This window comes from Aulonocara stuartgranti, assembly GCF_965226115.1.
Source record: "Aulonocara stuartgranti genome assembly, chromosome: 18".
In the NCBI taxonomy this organism is placed as follows: Eukaryota; Metazoa; Chordata; class Actinopteri; order Cichliformes; family Cichlidae; genus Aulonocara; species Aulonocara stuartgranti.
In genome coordinates, this window is record NC_138954.1 from 35,502,948 (window position 1) to 35,526,913 (window position 23,966).

At 41.6% G+C, this 23,966-nt stretch overlaps 1 protein-coding gene across 2 annotated transcripts in view; it reads left to right on the forward strand.

The window, feature by feature from the left end:
• LOC309694170 (cadherin-12-like) overlaps positions 1–23,721 on the forward strand; it is a 36,790-nt gene extending 13,069 nt beyond the window's left edge. The window contains exons 4-14 of one of the 2 annotated variants that reach the window (XM_082514012.1): positions 1,930–2,054; positions 3,523–3,692; positions 6,847–6,966; positions 9,248–9,415; positions 9,549–9,736; positions 13,777–14,030; positions 14,487–14,623; positions 16,025–16,146; positions 16,555–16,669; positions 19,997–20,248; positions 22,032–23,721. In XM_082514012.1, the coding sequence (XP_082370138.1) occupies positions 1,930–2,054; positions 3,523–3,692; positions 6,847–6,966; positions 9,248–9,415; positions 9,549–9,736; positions 13,777–14,030; positions 14,487–14,623; positions 16,025–16,146; positions 16,555–16,669; positions 19,997–20,248; positions 22,032–22,624 (2,244 nt within the window). In that variant the 3' untranslated portion in view covers positions 22,625–23,721. The remainder of the gene's footprint in view (positions 1–1,929; positions 2,055–3,522; positions 3,693–6,846; positions 6,967–9,247; positions 9,416–9,548; positions 9,737–13,776; positions 14,031–14,486; positions 14,624–16,024; positions 16,147–16,554; positions 16,670–19,996; positions 20,249–22,031) is intronic. The other variant, XM_082514013.1, reaches the window with a different exon arrangement.
• Positions 23,722–23,966: the final 245 nt, after the last annotated feature.

Below are 23,966 nucleotides of genomic sequence, written 5' to 3' on the forward strand. Positions count from 1 at the left end.
GTATGCAAACTCCTTTTTGCACAGTTTGCACATAACCACGCTTTTATCAAGGTTCCATTGGATAGTCTTTAGAAATCAAATTAGCCTCTGATCAGTCTGAGGTGACATGAGCCGGCTCCTTATTGGGAGCCATGGGTTTTTTTTCCTTTCTCTCTCTCTCTCTCTCTCTCTCTCTCTCAGCCTCTCTCTCTCGCACTTTTTTCCGCTTCACTCCGCACGTGAGCCTTGTGCTTTGTGCTGGGCAGAGGGGGGAGGGGCGGTAGTTACACTCAGTAGCACAGGAACAGAGCGGGAGGGAGAGAGAGAGAGAGCCAGGGACAACAACATCACATTAGAAAGGTATAGTAATCATCCACAACTATTTTCAGTTGCAGATGATGAAGGATTCAGAAAGTTTATTCATGCAGGTCCATATGACAGAGAATGTGCATGTTCTTTTTGTTTTCATATTATAATTTATATTTAATTGTGTTGTGGTTTGCAGTGTTTTGTGTTGTTTCACTTTAAATTTGTTTAAAAGGAAAAAGCTGAAAATTGAAATAGTTAAAAGTTCAAATGTGAATAGTTGGTTTTTGTATTATATGATTTATTTATTACATTTTATGTGGAGTGAATAAATAAAAGTATATTTACGGTGGCCGCTAGAGACAAAGCACATAAACTTCAAAGCACGTACAAAACACAACAGAAGTGCTCCAGGACGCTAGGCGCAGTGTTACCTGGTGGCTACACAAGCCAGCAAGTACCAACGACCGGATTTGGTGTGTGGTAGTAACAGGTAAATAAACATTTTTTTTTAATTATTTGAATATATGTGAGTGCTTGTGTATAAATACACAAACAAGATAATTGAATATGCTTTCAATTGTGTAATTTAAGTGATCTAGGTAGCTCTGTTTTGGAAGTTCAGTTCATGCTAGAAATGTGTTTTGGAGTTTGTACGTGCTTTGTCTCTAGGGGCCACCGTATATATTTATATATAAACATATATAAATAAAAAGACTTTTTTTACATTAGTAATTCCTTTTTTGCATAATTTTATATTATTGTTAAAAATAAATTAGTTAAAGCAACAAAACAACCTGAAGAGCCGGTTCGGAGCTGAAAGAGCCGGAAATCCCATCACTATTCTTTGTAGCTCTGATGTGTGCATCAGTGTAATCGGTCTACCAGGAAATGGTGCATTGACAAACGTTCCTCTTTGCTTGGAATGCAAATATGTCAAGCCAGTGTTATTAAATGCGTTATTTTTTTATGCGTTATATTTTTCAAATTAATTAATCACAGTTAACGCTTGTTAACACTGAACTCATTCATCTGTTACAGTGTTAAACCCAAATGTTTCTAGTTAGCATGGGATTTGGACTAAAAATGGCATGTTAGTGAAAAATGTATATTTGACAAAGATGACCCAAATAAACCCAAAAAAATGAAAAAAAAAACTGTTTTAAATGATGATTTCATTTGCAAACAAAAAACATTAACCAAAGTTAGAGCAGTCTGACTATTCTACACTGACCTCTGGCATCAACGTGTGCAGGAAACTCCCAGCAGATCAGGGTTTCAAACTCCGGCCCTCGAGGCCTGCAGCAGATAGCTGCTTCTGAAATAAGCCCAGCCCACCTCACTCCCAAACTATGCCACCTTCATAGTCACTTAGATCACTCTTGTTCCACTTCAGCAGCTTATACTGACCAAGTCTACATGCTTACAAACAGATACACATTACACACTATGTCATGCTGATTAGATACTTGCATTAACAAGCAGCTGAACAGGTGTACCGAATGCAGGAGCTAGTCAGTGTATTCATATCGTTCTCATAGACAACAAATGAAGACTGATGCAGTTAATGTGCATATCATCTCCTAAATAAGAAAACAATACTTGTATTTGTGATGCTTTTCTGACACATAATTTCCTCTGCAGCTCCACACTGAGATGGACCAGGGAGATAATGCAGTGAAATATACACTCTCAGGAGAGGGAGTGGGGTCTGTCTTCACCATTGACCAAATGACAGGAGATATACATGCACAGGTGGTGCTTGACAGGTCAGTACCTCCCAATAATATTGTCTAAACTGACTAAGCACCTGAAAACAGTAATATCTAAGTAGGAACCTAGAGAAGGCACATCCTCCCAAACTGTTTTTCTCAGGAGTTGCAATGGACGGGGAAGTGAGACTTGGACAAATCAGAATCAACCTTTTTCTGTCAGAGAGATGATTGTGTCCACAGAGATGCTGACTTTGGCTGAGATTTTTTTAAAAACGCACAAAAGATTCAAGGCGATTTTTTTTTTCCACAAAACAGGCTGAGGCTTGATCAACTTCAGCTGAGTCACCTGAGCAAGAATGTTTGATGTTCAAGACCTGAAACAGCTGCTGACCTCAGAAAACATCACTGAACATATGCATTACCTTTAAAACTGCAGATGTGTTATTACAGCTTTCTCTTGAACTGTCACTGCGGGCGGCCAGCCCTGTTGTTTGGAGACTTTGGGAGTCGTTGAAAAAAAGACCAATCATGAGTAGCATCTGCCTTCAGAGTTTCTACCGTTGCGGCTCGAGGGCTTGATAATATTCACATGCTGCTATCACATTGTGTTGCAGTCATTCGTTGCATACAATACACAGTAAAACTGTCAAATTTATAAATTGATTCTATACAAAATCAGCACGCTCTAAAGAGTGTGTGTGTGCGTGCGAGCGTGCACGTGTGTGTGTGTGCGTGTGTGTGTGTGTGTGTGTGTGTGTGTGTAAGAGAGAGAACCCATTCCACCTAAACAGGACACATTCAACAGTGGCAGTTGTTTTGTTGTTGTTGCTTTTTTGCAATTGCAGGTTTTTATCACATGTTTACTTTTGTAGCTGCGTTGCTAGTGCAGTGATCTTTTATTAACAGTGGGGCAGCTTTCCAGCTGTCCTCATCGGCTCTGCACCACACGCAGCTCTCTCGTCAGGTCCCCGCATCTGACTGAAATAGGAAAGGCATGGGCAGGTCCGCTTCCCCCGACACCACACCCTGAACCCACTGCTCCACCCCTCCCCTGCAGCTGAGCCATAAACCACACCCCTCCACAATTAAATAAATAAGATATTGTTGGATATCTTAATGTCACATTAAAATTCAGAAAATCATATCATAAAAGAAAGTTCCTCTTTGATATGATGATAAACTAACTAAAATGATAAACTAAGCTTTGCACATGAACAACCCCCGTAAGTATAAAACTGTGACTATGCCAATAAAAGTCTACCTTTATTCATGCATTTGCATCAATAGACGAGCATTTCTATGGACAAAACACTTTCCTGTCCCAAAATTGAGTCACTACTTGATCTACAGCACATCTAATATTTCCATTTTCTTTAACAGTCTGTTTGGCAGCATGAGTGCAGCCTGACATGGAATCAATGCTGAGACACCATGAGACTCATAGCCTGAACACATAATCATATCAGTTGAGTATGTGCCAGTGAATTCAGTGTGTGTAAATTTAATACTTGATGTTTTGCAGGGAGAAAAAATCGTACTATACGCTGAAGGCCCAGGCTGTTGACGTTCATACAGGCATCCCTCTTGAGCCAGAGTCTGAGTTTATCATCAAGGTGCAGGATATTAATGACAATGAACCTCAGTTCCCAGATGGACCCTACAGCGCCAGCGTCCCAGAGATGTCCCCAACAGGTAAGACAGCTACAGGCTCGGATGCAGTAGGTGGATGAAGAATTTAGATAGCAGAACTCATAAAGATAAATGAAAGTGTACACTCCTTATCAAGGAAAATATATTTTAGGTATAAAAAAATACACAGTGCACAAAAATATATTAAAAATGAAACCAATTTTTTAGACAGGACAGTCTCTCGTAACAAGACCAGGTTTTCCCAGAAACCTTTCCAGTTATCTACATTGTGTTTTAGACACAACTGAGCCAGCCAGCAATCTAAGGAGATCTCCTTAGATTGCTGGCTGGCTCAGGTGCAGCTGAATATGTCACCCCTGGTCCGATAAGGTAGGGGATAGTGAATACTGTGAATGTAATTAGCAGGTGAAGTTTTTAAATCAACTGGCTCCACAGATAAGCTACACACTGTGGAACAGGAAGCAATACTCTGCTGCAGAGAGCAAACACCAAGTGACAGCGCCACTGTCTCTCTACTGTTTTCTTCTTCAGTGCCATGTGCCAAAACAATGCAGAGCGGTTACCTACTCCCACAGAGCTTAATAATTCTACATCTTCCCTGCGTACCACTACTGTAGCTCCTCTGAAAAAGAAAGCCCGAAATCAGAAATTCTTGATTCCCTGGTGTAACCGTCAAACATGCACCTTAACACAGAAAACTTGTAAACTGGAGAGAAACTGGGATCTTATTTAGAAGATCATCATTTAGCCTGAAAAAAACAGTTTGCTGCTCTACAGAAAAAAACTTCTGCAAAGCTAGAACGTTTTAGTATCCATCACTGATCGAAGAAAATAAGAACAACCCCAGGTTCCTCTTCAGCACTGTAGCAGGGCTCGCAAAAAGTCAGACCTCTGTTGAACCAAGCATTCATTTAACCTTATCTAGTAACAGTCTTCACAAATAAAATTTGAACCATTCATAACCATCTCACAGACTTAGATTTATGTTTAGCTACTTTCAGCACCATTGATATTCATTTAGACTCTTTTTCTCCATCTTTCTAAATTAACTTCAGTAATTACTTCCCCCAAACCATCATTGTGTCTTTTAGAACCCATTCTTATAAGACGTCCTAAAATTAATTACTTCTTCAGGCTATGATCAACCTATTTATCAGATTTTAGGTTTCAGAGCTCATCACAGCACAGAAACAGCTTTAGTGAAGGTTACAAATGATCTTCTTATGGCCTCTGACAGTGGACTCATCTCTGTGCTTGTCCTGCTAGACCTCAGTGCAGCGTTCGATACTGTCGACCATAATATCCTATTAGAGCGATTAGAACATGCTGTAGGTATTACAGGTACTGCACTGCAGTGGTTTGTATCATATCTATCTAATAGACTCCAGTTTGTGCATGTAAATGGAGAGTCCTCTTCACACACTGAGGTTAATTATGGAGTTCCACAGGGTTCAGTGCTAGGACCAATTCTGTTTACATTATACATGCTTCCCTTAGGCAGCATCATTAGAAGACATAGCATACATTTTCACTGCTATGCAGATGACACCCAGCTCTATCTGTCCATGAAGCCAGATAACACACACCAATGAGTTAAACTGCAGGAATGTCTTAAAGACATAAAGACCTGGATGGCCGCTAACTTTCTGCTTCTTAATTCAGATAAAACTGAGGTTATTGTACTCGGCCCTGAAAATCTAAGAAATATGGTCTCTAACCAGATTCTTACTCTGGATGGCATTACCTTGGCCTCCAGTAACGCTGTGAGGAACCTTGGAGTCATTTTTGACCAGGACATGTCCTTCAACGCACATATTAAGCAAATATGTAAGACTGCTTTCTTAGGGTGTGTTTACAAGATCAAATTATCTGATCTTTCTTTTTTTGTTCTCCAAAGTCTTGGCATACATCCATCCATCCTCCATCCATCCATCCATCCATCCATCTATTTTCTTCTGCTTATCCGAACCAGGTCATGGGCAGCTTAACCCAGAAAACCCTCTGCTCCCCAGCCATCACATTCAGTATATCTGGGAGAACACTGGGGTGTTCCCAGGCCAGCAGAGTGATATGATCTCTCCATTCCTATCCTGGGGCCTCGTGGAGACATGCCAAGAACACCTTAGCCAGAGGTCACCCAGAAGGCATCCTAGTCAGATGCTCAAACCAACTCTGGCTCCTTTTGATGTGGAGGAGTAGTGGCTCTACTTTGAGCCCATCTCAAATGACTACAATGGTATACTGTCCTCCTCACTGTACCCACGACCCCATCTTACAATCTCCCTGTAAAATTCCTCTAACAACTGGGGCAGCAACTCTACCCTGACCCTGGGAGGACACTTCACCCTTTTCCAGCTGAGGACCATGGCCTCAGACATGGAGATGCTAATTTTCAATCACATCACTTCACTGCAAGCTGGAGGCCACAGCATGATGACGCCTACAGGGCGCATCATCTGCAAAAAGCAGATATAACATTCTGAGGCTACCAAGTTGGAAGCCTTCCACCACTTGGTTGGATCCTGTCTGTAAAGATTATGAACCGAATCAGTGACAAAGGGCAGACCTTCCCAGGGAGGCTAAGGAGTGTTTAGATCTCCATGTGATGTTGCAGAAGTGTGTGAACCAGAACAGCCTTACAATATTCAGGAACTCGTGGCAAATGTCACCCACCCCTGGGGCCACCAAGGAATTACTGCATTATTGAACTACGTCAGTGAACTCAGTGATGGCAAAGTTGTGCCCATTTTTCCCACATTCTGTTTCCTTTATAGGAGAATTTTAAAAAAAATGTCAGTATTGTCCTCTTACATATGGTGAACCTCAGTAGTGGTTCACTTCCACGGCCACAGACGCATAAAATCAAACAGGCTGCAAACATTTGTGAAATATTGGGTCATTCTCTGGAGCTCAGTGAATTCCAGCGAGGTACCATGATAGGATGCCATCTGTGCAACAAGTTAAGCTGTGAAATTTTATCACCACTTAATATTCCACAGTTAGTGATTAGTGGTATTATAACGATGTGGAAGAGAGTAGGAGTGACAACAGCTCAGCCACAAAGTGACAGGCCAAGTAAAGTCACAGAGCACGGTCAGCAGGTGTGTAGCACGCAGACGTCGCTGCTTTTCAGTTTCTAGAGAGAAACGTAATCTGTATTAACATAATCTGTGCAAACATGTTTGTGTTTGTTTAGGAACCTACGTGACACAGGTGACTGCCACAGATGCAGATGACCCCACGTATGGCAACAGTGCTCGCGTTGTCTACAGCATCCTTCACGGCCAGCCCTACTTCTCTGTGGACCCCAAAACAGGTGACAGGACAGCAGCTGGAACGTTTCTGTTACAAAGCAAGAATAATTGATACAGTTGTACTAACAGAACTCAGACGTCGCATGAATTCAGTTCACTTCATGATACCTCACGAGTTACTCCCCAGTCCTACCCCTGATAAAACAAGCACCACAAAGACAAGTTACCATGGAAACATGAGCTTTACGTTGTGACTGTTTCTATTGCAGGTCAATGTAAATATAGACCTGCAATAGAAACATAGGAGCACACATATAGTGAAAAAACAGCAGCTTTTGTTCCTGTAAAGACCTTTATTGGGAAAAAGCTGCCGGGCGTCCTTCATCAAACCGCACGTTAAACTCATTCAATTCAATTTCAATTCAATTTTATTTATATAGCGCCAAATCACAACAAAAGTCACCTCAAGGCGCTTTATATTGTGCAGTAGATACAGAGAAAAACCCAACAATCATATGACCCCCTATGAGCAAGCACTGATTCTAAATTCTAACATAACACGTACCAGTTAAATTAAATTACAGGAGAGTCTTAAAGAGAAAAAGACATTTATACAGCATCAAATTGCAACATCAGTCGCCTCAAGGAGCTTTATACTGTAAGGTAGACCCTACAATAATACATCCAGAGAAAAACCCAACAATCATATGACCCCCTATGAGCAGCACTTTGGCGACAGTGGGAAGGAAAAACTCCCTTTTAACAGGAAGAAACCTCCAGCAGAACCAGGCTCAGGGAGGGGCGGGGCCATCTGCTGTGATTGGTTGGGGTGAGAGAAGGAAGACAGGATAAAGACATGCTGTGGAAGAGAGACAGAGGTTAATAACAGATATGATTCAGTGCAGAGAGGTCTGTTAACACACAGTGAGTGAGAAAGGTGACTGGAAAGGAAAAACTCAATGCATCATGGGAATCCCCAGCAGCCTACGTCTATTGCAGCATAACTAAGGGAGGATTCAGGGTCACCTGGTCCAGGTTAAACTCATGTGTGAAGAAAAGCAAACTTTGTAGCTGCTTCATCCACCACAGCAAACATCTACTGTAAAGAAACAGACATTATACACATGAACTGTTAACTTTAAATTAGATAGCTCACAAAATCACTCATAGCCAGCACTCTTCTTGCCTTCTATTAATTTAAGAAAGCCTTCCAAGTAGACAGAGTATTTGTATATATAATTATATATAATTTTATGTTTTGCCTTGTTTTAGATCAAAAGTCAAATATAATAAGGTATACAACCTTATTATATTATGTACGCACCTGCATGTAGGATGATGCTGAATAACCCAACAATAACGTTAATGAGTGTCCGGATCTTGAGTTTCACTGATTACTATGAAAGGATGAAAATGAGCACATACTCAAGCTTAGATGATTAATCATCTTCAGGCTGTTTAAATCAGAGTGCCATACATGTAGTCTTACTATTTACTGATCCTCTGGTCATGAAACATCTGAGCCTATCAGGTCACATCACACGCAGCCATGCTGGGTGGAGTCTAACATTTCTCTGATACAGGGCTTGCTTTGAACAGTGCACTGATGTCTTGATAGACCCTTTTAGTGGTACCTTGATGTTTAAGCTTGTAGTTTGTGGCCCAGCGCAGTGCAGCTTCTTTCTGTGGGAATACGGAGAAGCTGACCAGGATAGTGTGGGGGTTATGACCTTTCACTGGATCTGGAGGTCGGTCGGGGTTTGTTGGACTCTTTCCAGTTCAGATGACGTAGGGAAGACTGGGGCCCATTGCCTGCATTGATACCTCCAACATAAACTTTAGAGGGTCCCTGCCATGTTTGCTCCCTTCAGGAATGTTTAGTATACAGAGATTAACTCTCTGTGAGCGGTTTTCAAGGTCATCGTTCAGTGCAGGAGCAACTGGTTTTGGTCTTGTAATGGTGGATTTGGCTGCAGTCAACCATTCAAACTTTTCACCAGTTAGAGACGTCACTGTTGTTTGTAACTCGTCTGGGGATGCCTGTAGCAGTTTTATGGGGGAGGGGGATCACTTTTTCACACAGGGCCATTTTGGCTTTTTCCCCCCTTAATAATAAACACCTTCATTTAGAAACTGCATTTTGTGTTTACTTGCATCATCTCTGTCTAATATTTACATTTTTTGTGACAAATATACAAAAAATATTCAAATGTGGGAAGCACTTAGATACACTGAGGCAAAATTAGGCATAGGCATACAGCGTGTGTAGACTAAAGCCAGATTCATCTTTGTCTTTCTTCTTTGTTATAGTGAGGTCTAAAATGTTAAATCAAATCCTTTCAGGTATAATTCGGACAGCTCTGGCCAACATGGACCGTGAGGTGAAAGAGGAATACCAGGTTCTTCTCCAGGCCAAGGATATGGGTGGTCAACTGGGGGGACTGGCCTCCACCACCATCATCAATATCACCCTGACTGATGTCAATGACAACCCTCCACGCTTCACTAAGAGTAACAAACTCTTAGCAATATCTAATTTGCTCATTGTTTAAAAAAATCTACTCATTCATTCATTCAGTTACGTTGGACTAATAATAGTGTTTAATTGGTTGTCTCTTTTTACTGATCTTTCTTACTCTTTAAGGTATTTTTAATCTTCATGTACCAGAGTCAGCATCATTGGGTGCAGCTGTGGGACGAATTCAAGCCCAGGATTTGGATGTAGGCAGCAACGCACGGGTGGAGTATGCCATTGTTCCAGGAGATGAGGGCAACGTGTTTGACATCATCTGTAATGGTCAAAGTCAAGAAGGGATAATTGTTCTGAAAAAGGTCAATTCACCCTTTAGTGCACGTTAGTTGCTTTCTAAGTGCTTCCTGCTGCAAAGCATTGATCCATTCACACAGCACTTTATTTTATGTCTTCAAGCTGATGATGGAAAGATTGTTTTATGCTGATGCAAAGTTCTTTAAATCATATGAATTAGGCCACGTTCACACTGCAGGTCTTAATGCTCAATTCTGATTTTTTGATCAAATCCAAAAAATTTTTGTCTGTTTTTCACACTACGAATAAAATGTGACAGCAAACGCGCTCCAGTGTGAACGGTTCACGGCCCTCAAAGCGTCACACGTGCGCAAAAGAAGACGTCACACACAACAGAAGTAAAAATGGCGGCTACAGAGCTAGTAGGTGTTGTTGCAGCAGTCGATCAATTTCTGCACAGTCGTAACCGACAGAATTTTGAAAAATTAATTAAAGAAAAGACACTGAGAAAAAAAAGAGCCTTTGCTTTAACAATGGCCGCCATGCTTTCTCGTTTGTCTTCTGATAATTGGCGTCTGTCTTGTGTCAGTGACGTAAAAGACGGATTTAATGCGACGTGACCATCAAACAGCAGTCGCTTTCTACAACATCAGATATGTATCAGATTCAGTACCACATACGAAAGTGACCCAGGTCAGATTTGAAAATATTGGATTTGTGCCATGATCGGATAGATGGGTCGCATAGGGTCAAAAAAGTCGGATTTGATGCGCTTTCGCCTGCAGTGTGAACGTAGCCTGAGACTGCTTCACAGCCACATTGTTAAATGTGGTTCATAGTTCTAAATGTGTTAAATTGTCAGTGAGAACAGAGAAACACTAACTGACTGTCTGGTCCATTGTAATTGCTGTCACTGGGGTAATACCATGTAAGGGACTATTGTACTTTGTACTGTATTCATTCCTTCATACTTTGTGCTCTGGTGACAATTTTGTTATTTTGTTGAATAAAAGACATATTTGGCTGACACGAGTATTTGACCAGGACTACACAGTGATGAGTGCAGGACAAACTCTCTGACTTTCCTTTGAGAGATAAAGACATGGATGTGTACATGAAATGGATTGAAAACATTAGATAGAAAGCAATTATATGTGACCCCTGACTCACTCTAAATAGTTTAGAACAGCCAAAACTACAGACTAGGTTTAGCAGGATTACAATAGGAAATGAGGTGACCGTGGAGTGAAATGGCTGGAGACAGGAAATGAGCAACAATGGTTATTATTTTGTACAGAATTGAAAATTAAATGGCCTGTATTTGCATAGCACTTTACTAGTCCCTAAGTAGCCACAGCCACCCTGGGGCGCACTGACAGAGGCGAGGCTGCCGGACACTGGCGCCACCAGGCCCTCTGACCACCACCAGTAGGCAACGGGTGAAGTGTCTTGCCCAAGGACACAACGACCGAGACTGTCCAAGCCGGGGCTCGAACCGGCAACCCTCCGATTACAAGGCGAACTCCCAACTCTTGAGCCACGATCGCCCCAGTAAATCAGACACAAATTCCACAATAACAGCAGTAATAGTAATGATAAGCCGGCATAACAAAAATAACCTACTGAGCTCAATATTTCAATTTCTGGTCATTTGTCAGGTCTGGATTCCTTATTAGTCTAGTCAGGGTTTCTTACTAGTCTAGTTCTTTTTTCCTTGGTTTTGTGGTTTGTGTGTTACCACTTTTATGCCTCTCTTGAGGGAGAGATTAGTTTAGTCTGGGCACAGGCTCGCTACCTCTATCCGGAGAGAATCCAAAATCTTAGTTGCTTTATCACACGAACAGAACACCTAGCCAAAATGACAGAAAATTCCGCACAGACCATCCGAAGCCTGTCTCGTCTACCTTCCACGTGCAAAAAACCAAGCTCGTGTGTAATGGTGGTCCGGTGCTTGGAAGGCGGGACTGAAACCGCTTCCAACAAATGAAATGGCCATTACCCAATGTGATCCGTAAAAAGAAAAATAAAGTTTGATAGAGGATCACACTTCTTTCAAAATAAATTTGTCTTTTCAAAATAAGAGAGTGGAAATACATTTATACAAATAAAGAGAAAGCAAGAAAGAATAACAACAAAAGCTACTGGGTTACATACACTTGTGTGTAAAGTGGTTAAGTAGAGCAGAGAAGTGCTAGTGTATATAAGAACCAGTCAATTTATCATAGTTGTCATTACCTGGATCTATAGTACCATTAGAAACCTTGAAGTTGTTTTGTGTCTAAGACTGCATTTTTGATCTGCATAATATTGCTAAAATTAAAAACACGGTGTCTAAGAGTGATATTGAAAAAATTGTTCATGCATTTATGGATGGAACCATTTTGATTCCCTTTTAAATAATCCTAAGTCCTAAAAGCTATCTGTAAGCTCTTCACATTGTGTTCATTGTATTTATTCCACAACCAGTCAAGGCAGGTGTTCATAAAAAACAACTACCCTCTCAGATGCATCATTTCTAATTTGGTTTCTTTGACTTCGTCTACGCCTCCATTTCTTTATCTCTCACAGGAAATGTCAGAGCGCTTGTGTTCGGCTCTTTTTCAAGGGGAGGTAACATAAATGAGCCCAGAGACGGGGGGGGGGGGGGGCAGATTAAAAAAACACAAGGTTTATTACCACAACTGAAAACACATAGTGAAACGACTCACTAGGCACTGAGGCAATTCAAACAAAAAAACAACTCTCAAATTTTCAAATAACACAAGAACACTAATAGAACACGAGTCATCTCAAAGGCCACAACTCAAAAAACAGAGGCTCAAAAGGCAGCGGCACAAAGGCAGAGGCAGGAGGGACAGCCTACGTCTGTTCAAGAGAGTCGAACATGAGTGAAGAATCCTCAGCCTTTTGTACTCCCAGGTAAACGCAGGCAGCCGCAGCAGCCAACGGTGTGTGTGGACTGGTCAAATACTCGTGTCAGCCAAAAGCGTTTCTCTATTCTCACTGACAATTTAAAGCATTTAGAACTATGAACCACGTTTGGTAAATGAATTGATTTTTATATAGCCATTTTCTATTCTCCCGGAGTACTCAAAGCGCTGTATAGCCTCATTTACACCCACTTCTAAACTCAAGTGTAAACTAACCAACATTCACACTCTGGGGGGGGGGGCATTTTTCTGTCCTGTACAATGAGATGATAAACATGTCAGCCGACTGACTAATTCTACATATACTGTGGTTTAAAATACAGGAATTTGATTGGACTGTTAAATTCAAATTTTAAAGATAAATGCCAGAGATTTTCACTCGTCTTTGATGCCATCAAAATGAAGTTCAGTGCTCCCATATTTGAGCACACGTAATAAAAAACTTCACATTGCAAAAGGGAAGTAAAAACATTTTCTTAATGGCATATAGTTTCATTTTACAACACAATTACTGTGAAATAAAGCATGCAGAATACCTTTTAAACAATCACAGTCACATACATGAATAAAATGTCATTTTTATTTAACTTTCATACTGGATTGATTTTTTTTTTGTGATCAACATTTTATTGATTTAAAACGGGGTTGGGGGGGGGGGGGGGTACAGACATATACAGTACAACTGTAAACTGCAGTAGCAAAGCAAACATTAGCAAACAAGGCATAGGGACAGCAAAGAAAAGACACAACAACACAAAGTTAAAACCAATTATTGCCTCTTCCAGGAGATAACTCTGGATGAGAAGGTTTTCCAAGCGTCAACAGTCGTGGGTCGAGCTTTATTTAATTTTGCTGTGGTATGTTCAAAACCAATAACACGGATAAGACATCGTCTCCAGAATGATTCCATACAAATGTCAGGACAGAAGCATTGCTTTGTAATAGTCTTCTTTGCGCTGGATTGATATTTTTGTTTGGACCGCAAAAACAAAAATTTCCGTAGTTATCTTTTTAAAAAGTTCCCAGATGGTCCTAAAATTATACTTCAGAAAGTATTTTAGTTAAAATCACTGTAGACGGCCTGTGGGCGTCCTCTCTCTGCAGACATGAGGTAATATAAGGATTGCTCTGAATTTTTTGCTTCATCTCAGTGGATTTCTTCCCATGTTTTCCAGACTCTTGACTATGAAACCCAGGCGTCCTATACTTTCAAGGTGGAAGCATTTAATGCAGAGCTAGATCCCCGTTTCCTCCATCTGGGGCCCTTCAAGGACTCTGTGACAGTCGAAATTAACGTACTGGATGTGGACGAGCCTCCTGTCTTCACCACGCCTTACTATTCTTTGGACGTGTACGAGGACACTCCCCCAGGAACCATCATTGGCTCAGTGACCGCTTATGACCTGGATGCTAGTAGCAGTGCTGTCAGGTGGAAAGCGCTTCACAGATCTGTGGAATTATGTCAACAGACTGTTTATTTTTTTAAGTATTGTTAACAGTATTATTCATTTCCTGGAAGGCTGGAAATTGTAACGATGTTGTTCTACATCATAGTTTGAATTGGATTCTTGTTCACCAAGTAACAGTTTAACCAATTAAGAGAGTTAATTTGTTAAATAATCAAATATGATTCCATATAAAAAGCACGTTAAGAACTCTGAAGTGAAACTATTGATTAATTACCACGAACTGACAGATCACTGCAGACGTATAACTTTCAGGCAGAAAAAGCTTTTAAAACCAGTCAGTAATATTTTTAAAAGTTCTTTTTTATTTGACTGATGAGTTTATACATGCAATTAGTTTTTATGTCTGGTTGACCAAATTAAATTTCTATAAAAATGTAAAATGAAGTTAAAGTCCATGGACTGTCTGATGTGTGCAGGTATTCTCTGGAGTGGCAGACTGGCTCTGACAGCTTTTTTGACATTGAGACGGTGGAAGGAATCATATCCACTAATGAATACTTGGACAGAGAGACAGCTGTTCAGCACAATATCACTGTGGTGGCAACCAAACTTAGTAAGTATTCCACACCAATAACTACACACAACCACCAACAGTATACTTGTGTGTCAGAAACTGTACAGACACTAACTGTGCAAACAGGTCATCTCATAACCATCTCATCAACTAAACAAATGTTAGTTAGAAATTCCAACATAAATGTTGAGTGATAAGTTATCAATGGGAGAAAACTCGTATAAGAAAAGTGTTCTTATCAGGGGGCACACTATTCACCAAGACTGCATTTTCTTATATAGAAAATCCTGCTTTGCGAGGACCCAGGAGTCGATTTAGAATGAGGGATTTAGTATAATATACAAATTTAATTTACTTTTCAGACCTCACAAACGTAAAAAACATGAATCCTTCCTTTTTTCTTTTTTCAAAGCTTGTTCTTAGCACTGCTGCCTCACAGCTATAAGGTCCCAGGTTTAAATCCACCATCGGGACGTTTAATGTATCGTCTGCATGTTCTCCGTGTGGCTGCATGGGTTCACTTTGACTCTGCACTCCAAAGACATGCAGTTAGTGGAGATGGGTTCATTGGTTATTCTAGATTCTTGGTATTTCTCACTGAGTTAGCCCTGCAACAGAAATGTACCAATAATTGTTTCTTCTAGCCAATAAGTGTTTTGCGTGTTATATATTTGTCTTCACTGTATTAAGTGACAAGAAACAAATGCAGTGTGAACAAAACAGAACACTATCCCCTCACGATTCACACTTTACATACAGTGATGTGGGAAAAGGGTTCCTCATTTTCTCTTTTTGTGTATTTTTGTATAGAACCGGACCATCGAAAACATCCATAAATTACTACTTATTAAAAACCGCAGTCATCACAGCTTATAAAAATCACTGTCATGTATTGAAAAAAATAAGATCATGTAGAAACTAGAACATAACACTGAGAACAAGTTCATGATTCAGTCCTTTAGATGACAGCGTCTGTAAGGTGAATACCCAGAATGCCTCTCTTCAATGATAAGTCATGGTTTCCACTGTTGGAGGCACTGGAACATGTTCAATGGCACAAAACTGTGATGATGCTGCATCATGTTTCATATCATTAAAGTGGGCTGCTACTCGATAATCTTTATCAAATCAGTGAATAGCTTTTCGATGTTTGCCTTTTCTCTGCGGTTCCCTGTGCTGTTGCACATATATGCAACATTGTGATTCATGCAGAGTTACTTGATTAGAGTTGAGTAAAAAATGTGGAGCTGGAAGTAAAGAAACGTTTGCAGGACATGCCCACAATTGTTACCTAATGTATTCTTTGCAGGTGACCTACTCAAAAATCAGAGCCAAGCTAATGGTAGTTTGAAGCCCACAGGATGTTCGGGTCACACTGGCTGTGATGAATATATTTGGCTGTCACACTAATTATACACGGCTTCATGCTGACCCTCACAGATAATCCTTCGCTGTCTGCAGAAGTGTTAGTGAAGGTCAACGTCCTGGATGTGAATGAGTTCCCTCCTCAGCTCACTGCTCCTTCAGATACATTCGTCTGTGAGAACTCCAGAGCTGGACAGGTATGCTGAGCTACAGCACATACAAAGATCTTCATCACAGGTATTTGTTAAATACATTAACTGGGCAATAGTCAAGGATTTCCATAGCTCAGCCATGGAAATCCTTGACATGAAGCTCCCCATGCAGTGTTTGTGCTGATGTTGGTGTAAGAGGAGGTTTGGAACTGAGCACCGGCTTCAGCACTCAGCAACCTTGTCCTGTAACTACGTGATGACAACAATTGTTTTTACTCAACTGAGAATATTTCTGTTTCGTGGGGGTAGTGTGAGGTTGTCATCGGGAGTAGGTGTGCACTGCATCAGCACAGACTAAACCCGTGTGGTGAATCCAGATATTTTCAGTTCACAAGTTGTTCTGTGTTTTTCTTGAGTGTGTTTAGCACACAATCTTCCTGTTTTGCTGAGCAGGTGATCCAGACAGTTGGCGCTGTGGACGAGGACCAGCCCCCTGTAGGCCAGAGGTTCTTCTTCAAGTCCTCCAAGGAGCTCCGAAACAGAAACTTCACTGTTAGAGATTATGGAAGTAAGTCAAAGAGTAGCGGCTACTAAAGAGTAACTACAGCTTTTGTGTTGTGTGGGAGATGCACATGCATCTCTGAGATCAACCATAAACAGAGTTTTTCCCATTTGTAGTGCTCTTTGTACCTGTGACATGTTTATGGTGCAGAGAGTCTTCAGTCAGATATATCAGCGATGATACACTTCTCCTTGCAAACAGTAGGACTCAGGGTACCTTATCAAGCAGATGGCTCATGTCCAGTGTGACCGTGTCAGAATTTTTATTGACTGAGCTGCTGATTTATAAACATTTTGATACATGGAGGCTGTGAAAGGCTCCGTCTCACCTGGGAGGGTTAGACCCACCCAGGTGAGTGTGGGTGGTTTGGTGGGGATGAAATGCACGAGCTGCTCCACCGCCGGGAGTTCAGCGAGCCCCAAAATTTTACCGTCAGCGATCTCCAGACCAGAGTAAGACTTGATGGAAACTCTGTGGTGAAAGGTTTTATCCCAGTAACCCCTCATTTCCTGCATACATGCCACGACAGCAGGAATCAGCCGCTTGGTGGAGGACTGGAGAGTGTCTGACAAGCAGGCAATATTTTCCTGTCAGACAGATCCCTCTCCTCCCCCCTGTCATTCTGCGCTGCAGGCCGTCTAATGGACAGCGTGGCTGCTGCACGATTACCTATTGTCACGGTCTGCAGAGGCAGGTCGTGCGGTGGTGTGTGTAATGGACCCAGGAGCGTACACAAGTGAGTAGACGGGAGTGAGTTTAACAGAAAGCGAGCCTTTAATATGACTGAAGACCAGGAATACAAACACAGCAGGGATAGCGTGGCTAAACTATAACTAAACTGGGAAAACTAATACTGTGACAAACTAAGAGAACTCTGAGACGAAGATGATCACAAAAGACTGATCGTGAAAACATGGGGGTGAGAACACAGACGACGCGACACAGACTACATGAAACACAGAGACTAAATACACAAGAGGGATGATCAGGGGAAGTGGCCACACATGGGAACACAGCTGACACAGATAAACATAACAAGACATGGCAGGAGTAAACAACACTGACGGGAGACTGTCAAAGTAAAACAGGAAGTACACAGGTGCAAACAGGAGGAGAGAGAGAGCGCGGGCATAGTGGGCTGGGGAAACATGGAATGAAACAAGGAGGGGAGATGAGGGCTCACAGATACATAGAGGGGCACACAGGGGATAAAAGTCACAAGGGGAAGTCAAATAAGGAACAACACAACAGGACAACTTAGGAAACATGGCCTAAATAAGGAATGAAATACAAAAATACAAGAAACTAAGAATACTGGGCCCACATGGCCCAGGACCATGACACCTATCTCATGTAAATCGACCTCAGTTTCCCCACCGGTGGAGCTGCCAGGCTGCGATGCCTGGGTAGAAGGCAGAACGGCATTAACTTTGTCCTGCTTGTTTTCATCTCCAAGGATATCCATATTAACATCCTCTTCCTCATCTTAATTCTTTTTTTCCAGTTCAAGAGGTTTTCTCCTCTCTTCAACCAGATATTTAAAGTCAAGGGGCAGATTGAAGAGAGGAGTAAACTCCGCCTCCAGGTCCTTGACCATTTCCCCCTAGCAAGCAGTGGCTTTGCCGAATTAGCCACTGGGATTTTCCTACATCGATGGGAAAGGAAAGAATCGATTTTTGGGCCCACCACCACTCGCAAACACCACTCCCACTCCTGGAAAAGGAGGGACCCTGTGTCTGTGAAGTGATTGGTCTGTCTTGGACAGGCATGGTGGTAGTTGAGCTTCTGTGATTGTTCACGCCAGAGGGCACTTCCCCCTTAGTGAGATACCAGTGTGGTTTGGAACAAAACGCGTGTCAACCTAAATAACACTTTAATGTCTAAATATGTCTGTGAAGGTTCTCAGTCATCCAGGTCATCGTAGTCTAAGGAGCTTGGAAAAAAAAGCGTCTGGACTTCTTTGAGTTGCTTGAAGACGTTTCACCTCTCATCCAAGAAGCTTCTTCAGTTCCCTGAACATGTTCCCTCTAAGCCTGAAGGGAGAAAGAAGGAACACACACATGTAAAGGAAGCACTCAAAACATGTAGTTATCCTAACTGAGAGTTTATAAAGTCAGCAAAGAGGCACAGAAAAGAAGACCAGACACCAGCGAGGGAGAATAAGAAAGACAGACCCAACAACATTGTCATCCCCTATGTAGCCGGTGTATCAGAGAAACTCAGGAGTTTTCGCCAAGCACGACATCCCGGTGTACTTCAGACCCAGCAACACGCTCAGACAGAAACTGGTTCACCCGAAAGACAAAACTCCAAGACACAGACTTAACAATGTGGTGTATGCTGTACAGTGTAGCGAGGAATGCCCAGACCTCTACATCGGAGAGACCAAACAGGGTGGGGCCAGGTTTCACAATGAGCTCACCTGAAATCCTGCCTGATTGGGACCCACACCCATTTTCACACCTTAGCTCATGTGATCATCAGGGGGTCCTTTGTCCCTCTTTGGGGGGAAAGTCCCACTGCGTTTTAAATCTGGGACTCTCCACCATTTGACTCTTAGAACTGAAGAAGCTTCTTTAATGTCTAAAAATAAAACTTGTGTTACAGAAATACAGTGTGTCAAATCATGGGCCCTGTGAATAATGGTGCATGAGACCACATTGAAACTGATGTTAAGGACAGTAGCCCCGTCTCACAGGAAAACATGCCTGTCCACCGTGTGCCTCTTCAAAGTGTGAAGTGGACACACATACAGAAGTTGCGTTACTTCAAATTATATTACCAACTTGTATAAAAGGCAAGAAGTTGGTAATGAGCAAAAAAACATATGAACTACATTCCAGAGTCTGTAATCACCAGAAGGATTAAAATTGACGGCTAATATGTATTTACATTAAAAATGTATGAATAATATCAGTTGTAATGCTGTCCTGTGATTATTTAATGTTGCCTTGAAATCACAAATCTCCATCTGCTGTTACTGCTGCGTACTGTTACTTATTGTAAATTCTGCATGTCGACCAGCATGCAGTATAACAGTATAACATTTTATCTACTGTCTGTATAAATGCTAAATGATACCAGAGGTCCCAGTTGTCCCTCTGGTCCCTCTTATGCTTTGCTTTTAGGACTAATTTAAGCCAAACTGCCAACTTACTTGTTTCATTTCAATGAAAGCAAGCCTGAGAGTGTTTATACCTGGCTTACATACCAATTATTACCTGACCAGTCCAATTATTAATTAGCAGTAATTATTATGTTACTATGCATGATGTTGTACATAGTTGTTGTATGTAATGTAATAATAACGCAGCATCCCTGTTGATCTTACAGACAACACTGCTGGGATTGTGACTCGACATTCAGCTTTCCAGCGGCGGCTGCAGGATGTCTACATCCTTCCTGTTGTAGTTGAGGACAGCGGTTACCCCGCTCAGAGCAGCACAGCTACCCTGACCATCAGAGTGTGTTCCTGTGAGACTGTGGGCTCACCTCTGACCTGCTCACCAGTGGCCATGTTCCTGCCCGCTGAGCTCAGTGCTCAAGCTTTGTTGGCTATTCTTCTGAGCATTGCTCTGCTGATTGGTAAGCTAGTCTCGCTATAATGTTGTGTCATGTATAAACACTCAAACTCTGGGGTTAGCACTGCAAACTGCAGTCTTATGTGCAGTGTGTTCTGACTGAATTTTACTTTTTGCACTGTTGACATTAGGTAGCCTAAAAATCTTTCTTAATGTTGTTTAATGAAGAAAATCATTCTTGGCACAACAGACCAGTTAATATTTTATTAACCTCCCACCAGGTCACAAGCAAATCAATTTATGTATTTATTTTTTGTTATAAACATTCTGTTTATATTGGACATACAGGTGAAAATACAATGTGCAAATTCCATATGAATATAAGGAGCTCTAAGGTTTTGAGCTTGATGATGACAAACTGATGCTGAACCTGAGCATATTACTCTGGTTCTCAGCCTGTTCAGGTAATCTGATGTTTTAAATTAGGGCTGATAATAAACCTGAAGTAGATAAATGAATAAATAAAGAACTTCATCACTTTTACTGCGTACACAGAACTGGATGGCTTTGAATACAATGTTGCTTTTACAAGACTGTTATTGAAAAGCAAAGAAACATTGTTTAGAAAACCTGCAGGATGTGGAAGAGTTTTGATGTAATGATGGATGGAGGGCTGCAGTGATCCATACAGGACACACAGCATGAAGGTGTGAGGGACCACACGACAGAGAGCAAGGGGCGACTCGAACAATATATACTTACCAGAATTCAATTCAATTCAATTTTATTTATATAGCGCCAAATCACAACAAAAGTCGCCTCAAGGCGCTTCATAGATACAGAGAAAAACCCAACAATCATATGACCCCCTATGAGCAGCACTTTGGCGACAGTGGGAAGAAAAAACTCCCTTTTAACAGGAAGAAACCTCCGACAGAACCAGACTCAGGGAAGACAGGATAAAGACATGCTGTGGAAGAGAGACAGAGGTTAATAACAGATATGATTCAATGCAGAGAGGTCTGTTAACACACAGTGAGTGAAGAAGAAACACCCAGTGCATCATGGGAATCCCCCAGCAGCCTACGTCTATTGCATCATAACTAAGGGAGGATTCAGGGTCACCTGGTCCAGCCCTAACTATATGCTTTAGCAAAAAGGAAAGTTTGAAGCCTAATCTTGAAAGTAGAGATAGTGTCTGTCTCCTGAATCCAAACTGGAAAGAATAACAACAAAAGATGCAAAGGGTGGGATACAGCTGGAAACTATAACATGATGAGACACGCAATAAACACACCACTAGTCTGAACAAGGAACCATGGTTAGTTTAACAGGAGGACCAGACAGGACAGCACAGAGAGACGGATGAGATCAGGGACACAAGAGAACAAATCAGGGAAAATGAGACACAAAGGCACAGAGGGACGACAACCACAGGAAACACCAGATCGAAGGTCCGTGAACAAACACAAGACTTACTTCACACACGAGACTAAAGGACAAAACACAGAGACCAAGATAAACAACAATAGGAGGCATGAATACAACAGGACACAAGCAATAAACTGAAACTAGATACAATACAGTAAACGACTCAATAAATGCAGAAAAATGACAAAACACTGGGTGGATGACCCCTTATGGTGCCTGTCTTGCCCATCCTGGTGTTTGAACCTCAGTGGGGTATACTGCATTGCAACACGTTCCTAAAGTATTGTCCAAACATTGATCTAAAATCCAGCAGATTTGATTGCACCATGTAATGTTTTATACATTTATATTTTTAAGGATCATGTATGTGTGGTCACCATGGTAACCAGTGCTTCTCTCTGTTTTCTGCCTTGCAGGTATGTCAGTGTTATACATGAGTCAGAGGCCCCAGAAAGTGAAAGACACGCTGATGAGATCAAAAGAAGACATCCGTGATAATGTCATTCACTATGACGACGAGGGAGGTGGCGAGGCTGACACTGACGCGTTTCACATGGGCACCTTGTGCAAAACAGACCACAGCAGCATCTCCAACAAGAAGAAAAATGGCTATGGCGACGGCATTCTGATGCATCTCAGCACCCACTGTGACAATGTCAGGTCACCTGACATCCATCTGCAAACAGCCAGCTTCATCGCCACCGGGAACAAGCCTCCACTCTTCTGCCGCGGCAGGGCGACCCAAGGCGATGCTGAATTGATCAGAGAGGTCATTGAACACCGACTGAAGGAGAGCCAGCAGGGGTACGCGGCCCTACCTGCTGATTCACTGGCAACCTACGCATACGAGGGGGATGGCTCAGAGGCGCGTTCTCTCTCATCCATAGAGGACTCTTTTGTACTTGACAGTTTAGGGGATTTTAGCTCGCTTGGCGACTGGGGGCAGCCATTTAAAACACTGGCTAGCATCCTTGACAAGCAGCCACCGTCTCTCTTTAACGAGAGCTGAGAGGAAATTGAACTGAATATTAGTTCAGTTAAGCCAAATATTATTGAACATGTCACTTGTCAATGTATTTCTAAAGGTGCTGCTGACGTTTTCATACAAAAGGTGTCTTGAAGCTGTGATCTCAACAGAGGCTTGTTGTTACATTTCAGTAAGTAGTTTTTTTTCCCATGTCATTTTCTCATTATTACGTCTGTTTCTCTGCATGTGTGGACTGGATGGGTTGTTGCTGCAATCTGGTGGGAATTTCAAGTCAACGGCACCTTGAGAAATATATTTAGTTAAACAATTGGTGATGTGTGTGTATGTGTGCATAATATTCAACCATCCAGTTTCTTCCACTTATCTGGGGCCTCAGCCCCAGCAGAGAAGCCCAGACCTCCCTCTCTCCAGCAACTTCTTCTAGCGTGTCCAGGGGAACACCAGGGTGTTCCCAGATCAGCTGAGAACAATGATCTCTCCAGCGTTTCCTGGCTCTTCCCTGTGGGACATGCCTGCAAACCTCAATAAGGAGGCGTCAGATGCCTGAAATATACATTTTTAAACGTGACAGACACTAGAACGATGTAAGAATTGTCAGAATGATAAAACCAAACTTGTTCACGTCGGTAGTATTTATATGCTTCCACATCATCCAAGGGTCTGTCTTCTGTCTTCTCTCAAGTCTCAGCTTTCAAGCATTCTCCCAGTGGAACCTGATTTGGTTCATCTTTGGATTCACCTTAGTTTGGACAAGCTGGCAAGTAGGTTGCAAAAGTGAATATAAGTAAACCTCTTAACTGGTCAGTAAGGACCCATACAGGTTTAGAGTGGGGTTTTGTTTTAGCTACTATAAAACGACCATTTGTGTTACTTTCAAGTGTCATACGTCAATGAGCAGTAATGTTTTTCCATTTAACAATGTTCCAGATTGGTGATTTATTTTATAAAAAGAGCTAAATGTTGCTTTGAATCTAACTCCAGATGCATCTCAGTGGGTTAGTGCTAATGAGTTCATGTGTGTGACCTGTAAGCTAAAAATCCAGACTGGAAGGTAAATGTGTTATTAACTCATATTAATTTGTTTCATTGTTTTATGAAATGTTCAATCGTGCGCCTAAATAAAGTCAGAACCACAGCCACCAAAGCCACTTCTATGTGCTCATTATTATTTGAAAAATGTGATTTATTTACAAAACTACTGGTTTAAAATAACATAAAACAAAAATTGCAGTTAAAAATAACAGTTAATAACATGACAGCAAATGAGAGGGGCTATGATTGTGCTTGCCTTTCAAACACAAAGACAGGATTGTATTTTTTTTCCTGTGTTTTAGGTCCCTCACACCTTTCAAGAGCTACTAAC